The following is a 7,876-nucleotide window of genomic DNA, read 5'->3' on the forward strand; positions in this document are numbered from 1 at the left end:
CCCCCACTCCATGCCCACAGAAACCCCTACTCCACATCCATGGAAACCCTCCCACTTTATGCCCACAGAACCCCCTGAATCCACGTCCACAGAAACCCCCACTCCACGTCCACAGAACCCCCACTCCATGCCCACAGAAACCCCCACTTCACATCCACAGAAACCCCCCACTCCACATCCACAGAAACCCTACTCCATGCCCACGAACCCCCCTCTCAATGCCCACAGAAACCCCCCACTCCATGCCCACAGAACTCCCCACTCCACACCCACAGAACCCCCACCCCAGGCCCACAGAACCCCGTACTCCATGTCCACAGAATCCCCCACTCCATGCCCACAGAACCCCCCACTCCACGTCCACAGAACCCTCACTCCACGCCCACAGAAACCCCTACTCCACACCCACAGAACCCCCCACTCCACATCCACAGAATCCCCTACTCCAAGTTGGTGAGCAGAGGCAGGACCTCGGCATTACTGCAGCAGCAGCTGGCATCAGTAAGCCCAGGGGACAGGAAGATCTCGCCAGGAATAACAGACATGCTGGAGGCAGAAATTCAGTGAGGAATGCCCTTTTAAAATATTTTAAAGGGGGTGCAAAGCGAGATTCGAGAAAAGGAGCATTCTAGCCAGGCACTGGGTGTCAAGTTATTCTAAAATATCTGAACATCCAAAAATGTCTTCATCTGTGGGAAACATTTTTTGGTGGTGTTTTGTAAGTTTTCCTTCCTCACGATGTTTTGTTTTGGCTGATTTTAAAGTGCATATGGTATAGGAAGCCCAGAAGTGTTTTGATGGAAACGAATCCTGGGATCTAATATCTGCCACAAGTTATTAAGATTGCTGTAAAATTGCATATTTTATTGTGTCAGGTTTCATTAGAAGGACAGGGACAATTTAGAGGTCACAGATTGGCAGCCCATAGGTAGGCTCACATACTATGAATTTAAAAAAACAAAAACAAAGAATTGTCAGCATTTTTTAAAACCAGGAGGTCCCACAAGGCGGGTAAAAATTTAAATTTCTAGCTCTCTTAGAAAAGAAAATTGGAAAATATGGTAACATATCAAGTGGTACCTACTCACAGTGATGGTATATAGGCTAGTTTCCAGGGAGCAGCTGGTGAGTTTGAATCACGGAGCTTGTGATGCAAACTGACCTTGCAGTCCCGTGCTTTATCCCACAGCGCCACACCAGAACTCTGGTAACACTAGGTAAGTAGCAGAAATTGGAAGGGTATACCCAGCCACTGTTCCCTGTATGCAGGCCAGTGCTGACTCAGCTTGTCTGTCTGACCCCTGCAAGCATCCAGGTAAAGGGCTCCCAGTCTTAGTAGTGATCAATTCTGCCACACGGTGGCAGCACTGGTCTGCCAGCAAGGTCCTCTAGAAGCTGATGTTAGCAGATCTTCCAGAACCAGAAATCTCACCCTTTGCTTCAGATTTATCCCCTGAGAAGCAACATCAACGCATTTCAACACTCTCATTATGCATAAACAGTAGTGAGGAGAGAAATCCTCCTCTTCCCAGCTGCTAATTCTCTCACCTAGAAAATGCCAGCCCCTAGGTCAGATCTGGTATGGTAGGATACCACGACTGCAAACCACAAGGTCAACAGTTCAAACCCACCAGCTGCAAATCGAAAACCCTACAGAAGGTCGCTCAGAGTCAGAACCAACTTGACGGCATTTAACAACAACAAGATCACATCAGGGTAGAAAGAAGCTGAGATGAGAAGCAAGGCAAACATCGTCCTGATTTTGAAATGGCAGATTCATTCCCCATCTAATTCTCATTTCCTCATTTAGGTTACACAGCAGGCGACTTCAGGAAGCAATAGGTTCTTATGCTTCTTCCTGCCGTCTGCTCTCATGCCCCTTCTGGCCCCAGTAGCAACAATATAAATGGCAGCATTTACTAGAACTACTACAGCCCTCAAGGAAAGACATTTGGTATTGTGTTGTTGTTGTTAAATGCCGTGGAGTCAGTTCCGACTCATAGCGACCCTATATAAAGTTTCTATGGAGTGCCTGGTAAATTTAAATCACCAACTCTGAGGTTCAAATCGATCTTGCATATTCCAAAATGCCACTTGCTGATCCCATTTACTCTTAAAATGCAGAAAAAGGGCTTCCAGCAAGATGGCAGACTAGGCAGACACACTACACGGACCCTCTACAACTAAGATACAAGAGACCTAATAAAACAGCCACAGATGAAAATTCTGGCACCCTGAACATCAGAAGAAAGATTAAGAGAGGTGGATGGAGTGCTTGCTGGGAGAAGAGGCTGAGCAGGAACGGTGAGAGACGGGGCGACACAGCTCAACCATCTTGTGAACAGCTTTGGCAACTGAAGGTGGCCTAGCAGAATAGACTTGCACAGGCAACAGGAAAAGTACAATTTCTTCTTTATCACCATGCTCCCCTGGTGAACAGAGGTGTGGTCAGTTCCCACCCTCATCCAGCCACAGCGCCTGCATCCTGGTGAACTCAGCTCAGGCCTACAAAACCCACAGAGCCACCAGACCGGCATTTAACCAATCACCCTGACCCCAGCTTCCCTCTGGCCCTAACAGACATTGAAACCAGATCCACCAAAGACCCCTATGAACTACTTCCGGATTGAGTGCCCTGAACATAGATAACACTGAGACCAATAGGAACTCCATCTAGGGTCAGGAGCTCTGCTGTCATGTCCCTTCCACACCCACCTCATGAGCTCCTTATAGCAGGAAACCACCCCCCCCCAAGAGATCTCTACCCTCCTGGTCCAACAACTGCACTGCTTGTTTTTACAAATACGACACCTCCACAATGCCCAGAGACAACACACAAAGAAACAAGAGAGAACAAGTCAAACAAACAACCAAGATGCAGAGACAGAAAACATTTCTGAGGGGAAAAAGGTAATAGAACTAACTGAAAAAGAATATGAAAATATATGTTAGTACCTTCAACAGATTGATAAAAAGATCAAGGAAAACAAGAACACAAAAAAATTTAGAAGAATTCAGGAAAACACAAGAACAGACAAAATAAATGCAAATTTTGAAACAATACAAAATCTGCAATTAGAAATCTAGAAGACTAATACTTAGCTTTCAGAAATGGACAGACACCTGTACATCAAAATAAAAAAGGAGACAATCAAAAGAACGTAGTAAACATTGTTGTTGTTGTTGTTGTTATGTGCTGTGGAGTCGGTTCCGACTCATAGCGACCCTGAACAGGGTTTCCGAGGCTGTTAATCTTTACGGGAGCAGAACACCTCATCTTTCTCTCACGGAGCAGCTGGTAATTTCGAACTGCTGACCTTGCGGTTCACAGCCCAATTCGTAACCACTACACTACCAGAGCTCCTTAACACAACATAAATAAAAATGAAAAGAAAGCCCACAAAAATAAAGTCAGCATAGAAAATTATGTGGAACAAAGAATATAGCAGCACCACACAGCAATCAATTCATATGTATTGATAATTACACTGGATGTAAATGGATTAAATGTGCCAGTCAAAGACATAAAGAGCAGAATGAATCAGAAAACAGGAGCCTTCAATATGCTGCCTACAAGAGACACATAAGGATAGAGACAGCCTAAATGCCCATCAATAGAACAATGGTTAACAAACTTTGGTACATACACTCAATGGAATACTACAAAACATTAAGGACTAATGATGAATCTGGGTTAAGTATAATATAGCAGTTTGTTTGTGATCGTTTCCCTGGGCACTTGAGTGGTTTTTGGTATGTTCACTATCAAACATGTTGTTAAGTGAGCTATCACAAATAAACTATGTTATACTTGACAATTAAGCCGCTGTTAAAAACAGTTGAATATGAAAACCATGGGCTAGGGCAGAAAAATGATTATAATATGAAATGCTGTGTGAAAAAAGAATATAAACCTAACTGTAATGAGCCAAACCCAACCCAACCCAACCCAACCCAACCCACTGCCGTCGATTCCAACTATAGGACAGGGTACAACCTCCCAGAGGGTTTCCAAGACTGTAATCTCTATAGAAGGAGACTGCCACAGTTTTGTCTTATGGAGCATCTGGTGGGTTCAAATTGCTGACCTTTCAGTTAGCAGTCTATTACTTTAACCACTATGCCACCAGAGCTCTCCATAGTAATGAAAACCACCTACAAATAAATATAATAACTCTGTGAGAATTAGTGAGAGACAACAGCATGTTAATAGGTCATATTTGTGTGCCAGGAGTATAAATGATTGGTTCCTTATGTCTACCAAACTTCTATCAGTATGTGGCGGTGGTGGTGGTAATGTGCAGTGGAGTTGGTTCCTACTCATAGCAACCCTGTACAAGGTTTCTGAGGCTGTAAATCTTTCCGGGAGCAGAAAGCCTCATCTTTCTCCTGTGGAACAGCTGGTAGTTTCCAACTGCTGACCCTGAGGTTAGCAGTCCAATTCCTAATGTATTTTACTTTAATAGTATGTGAGCGAAAGAGAAAGAAAAAGTGAGACATTTCATAGCCACTGTCAAGGTCCCTGGTCTATTGAAATTCAGACCTTGAAAGCTCCTCTGATCCTCGTATTATCACAGTAAAAGGCTCTTGGGAATCTGCACCTCCCGGATTCACAATCACGCTAGTAAACAAAGCTTCCAGGGCCCTGGAGTCCTTACTATACACCAACCGAGTCTTTATTAAATACCAGTGTTATCCTACCCAGAAGTGTCTGTATTTGTTTAACTCTTAAGGTGACCCCAAACACCATCTGGAAGATAGGATAAGATCAATATGGTTCTCGAATGCCATTTTAATCACGTTTTGCACTGTACAATGACAGGGGGATGGTTGTTTTTCAAGCAAATTCACTAGGCGGCCATTCCTCCCTGTCCTAGGATGAATAACCTTGAACAGAAAACAACACTTTCCTTCCCCCCAGGGAATCCCATTCCTGAGCTGAGAGGACAGGATTTCAGGAAGAATGAGCACAAAGGAAAAAGCAAACTAGGGAAGGGAACAAGGAGGCTTTCTAAGTCTTTTCCCAGTGCAAACCGGAACTAGAGATGTAGGTATCCCTCCTAAAGATAACACCCAATCCCAGCCACTACTATTTGAAATGTCACAGCGATGGTTCCCCACCTCCTCCTACAGTGCACCTATAAACTCGGGAGCCTGAGCGGTTGCGGACTCCACACAACAGATGCAGCCTTCAGGCCAGAACCCAGAGGAGCCTTCCTCTTCACTGGCCCCTCAGCGGCTGGTGGGTCTGCCTGGCCCCAGAAGAGCGTGTGTGCGTGTGTGGCGCGGGAAGGGCCAGAATAAGCAACAACAAAGCAAATCCGAGGTGAGGTCTGGGACTGAGTTGGCATGTCGGCAGGACCAGTTGTGGCCCATGTTTCTTCCATTAATTCTTCTCTGGGCGGTTTCTGTTCAAGACAGCTTTCGGCGCAAATTCCAGCTTGTCCTTAAGGCTCACCACCTGGGTATGGTCCTTGCCTAACAGCTCATCCAGTTTCCGGTCTTCTCGGCGCTCTGAGATGCTCTTCTCCTCCTCCACAGGCTGGGGAGCCTTCCCGCGGATAAACCATTCCAGGTGGTAGCCCACAGCACCGACCACAAAGGCCACCGGAAACGTGACATAAGGAGCATAGGTACGCACCACGGTCCAAAGCACAGGCCACATGGCATCTGCAGAAGAGGACGGGGCAGCGTTAGGGAGAAACCAGCACCCCTCCGCCACCAACTATGGACAACCCACCAGGACTCTCCACTTACCAGGCAGCCTGGCCCAAGTTACTGAGCATTTACCTACCAGTCAAGACCAATGCCAGAGGGTACCTGGTTTATTGGGTATAGTTAGGTCTCTGAAACAATCTAGGAAGTTCTGAAAGATTCAATTCTCGGGGAACAGAGGGACAAGTCTCCATTTAATCTATTATCCCTCTGATGACTGTGGATCCAGATACAGCAGTGTTCCCCATGAGGGTACCTCTTTGCTTTTCCTACTTAGATCCCCAAGTCTGTTGTTGAACCCAGGCATTCCGTCTACAGTTTGCTGACATTTCAAGAAGGGAAAAGAAGTCTTTCTCTGCTCTCCACATTCTTCCCATGAGCATGGCCAGGTACTCTTCCCCACCCACGCTGACAATCCCAAATTGAGGGTCCTGCCTCTCTTCATGTAACGTATAAGAAGCACACTGAAATAGCCAAGCCTCTAACCCATTACCCAATCATTCTGGATAAAAAGATCAAGGTTATTTTTCCTATTCTGAACTTAGTATTTCTAAGACAGAAATGGAGCACACTTGTACTTTATAAATCAGCCACCCCTATGAGGCAGGTGGCCTTACCAGAGCAAAGTAACTTGCTCAAAAGTCTCAACTAACATATCTTTCTGCTTATACCCCAGTAGTTACTTCTCCAACTCAGCTATCTCTGCTCTAAAGTATATAAGCAAAACCTCACAAAGGGTGAGAGGGTTCTCTCCCTCTCTCTCTTTAGTTCCAATATTGTCTTTGGAGAAATCTCAAGTGTTTGGGGCTCTCGAATAGTGATGGTACATCAGGAAAAAAGACAATAACAACAAAATAACTCAGAGCTGCTCCACGATTCCTCTCCTGGTCCTTCATCTCAGCACCAGACATGGACCATGCTCAACAATTTACACACAATACTTCTTTGAGGTAGAAAATATTAGCCTGGATTTTTTGGTCTATGGCCACAGAGGCTCAGAGATGTGATGCTAACTTGCCCCAGATCACTAGAAGCAGTGGCTATTGGTAAGTGCCATCGAATCAGTTCCAACTCACAGCAACTCTGTATAGGGTTTCCAAGGCATTTGGGATCTTCATGGAAGCAGAAAGTTGCATCTCTCTCCCACGGAATGGTCAGTGGGCTTGAACCACCAACCTTGTAGTTCGCAGTCCAGTGCTTATCCTAGAAAGTCACCATGCTCCGCACTAAAAGCAACAGAGTCAGTGATTTTGAGCCTAAGCCTCTCCAACTTCACATTCAAACCTTGTGCTGTTTCTCATGGCAAGAATACAATGCAGGCATGTGCATGATTTTTGTACAAATCCTGGACCTAGGGTGAGCTTCCTGCAGGTTTTTTCCTCCCCCCATCAGCTTAGCATTTCACTACCTGGGGGAACCTTTCGTGCAAACACAGAAATTTGTGACATTTTAAGATTTAGAAGTTAAAAGAGGACTTAGAAGTTGAAAGAGAACCTAAAGCTAACGCTTCTGTATTTTCTTTCCCATCTTTTAAACAAGTTCCCTCTAAGTAAATACTTTTCCTAAACACCAATTCCCCATTCAGATTTCCAATGTTTTAGAACATAAGAAATGAATATGATGTGTCAACATGAGCAGGGTTTCTCTGTTGCCCTGCTCACATTCTAACCATTACTAAATATGCCCGTTCACTCATTTATTCAACACTTAGAACCGTTTTCTTGGTGTCAGGCCCTATGCCGGGCTTATCCTCTGTCTGCATAGCTTGTAAGATTTTAAGTTCCAAGGAAGCGAGAGCCATGCCTGTGTTGTCTACCACCTTGTCTTAACGATCCCCCTTCCACATCTGGTGCAGGACAGGGCAGTGTTTCGTTCTGTCGTGCATGAGATTGCTGAGTCAGAACCGACTAGACAGCACTAACAACCTCCAAATGACATAAAGTGCTCAAAACTGTTTGTTGAATGAATGAATAGCAGCTCAAGTAACCCACCAGTGTAAAATCACAGCAGCAGTCTCACACACACACACCCCACTCGGAAAGAGGCTGGGAGTTGAAACTCAGTTGAAAGCCGCAGATGCCTTTGCTGACTAACGGACGCTAGACACGCTATCAAACCATTCCCAGGGCATCACAGTGTGATGTGACTCGTAAATACAGTG

General features: G+C 45.3%; 1 protein-coding gene and 1 pseudogene across 1 annotated transcript; both read right to left on the reverse strand.

Moving 5' to 3' along the window:
• Positions 1-440: 440 nt before the first annotated feature.
• LOC102813177 lies at positions 441-5,351 on the reverse strand (annotated as a pseudogene).
• A 35-nt stretch (positions 5,352-5,386) lies between these two features.
• SMIM12 (small integral membrane protein 12) lies at positions 5,387-5,665 on the reverse strand. The gene has a single exon (XM_006867517.1). It carries the CDS (start codon positions 5,663-5,665, stop codon positions 5,387-5,389), a length of 279 nt encoding a protein of 92 aa, XP_006867579.1.
• Between the last annotated feature and the right edge of the window lie 2,211 nt (positions 5,666-7,876).

Source organism: Chrysochloris asiatica, unplaced genomic scaffold (assembly GCF_000296735.1).
Source record: "Chrysochloris asiatica unplaced genomic scaffold, ChrAsi1.0 scaffold00106, whole genome shotgun sequence".
Taxonomy (NCBI): domain Eukaryota; kingdom Metazoa; phylum Chordata; class Mammalia; order Afrosoricida; family Chrysochloridae; genus Chrysochloris; species Chrysochloris asiatica.

Bases quoted from the DNA above. Each gene is read 5' to 3' on its own strand.
- SMIM12 (XM_006867517.1), bottom strand. From the start codon at position 5,665: ATGTGGCCTGTGCTTTGGACCGTGGTGCGTACCTATGCTCCTTATGTC.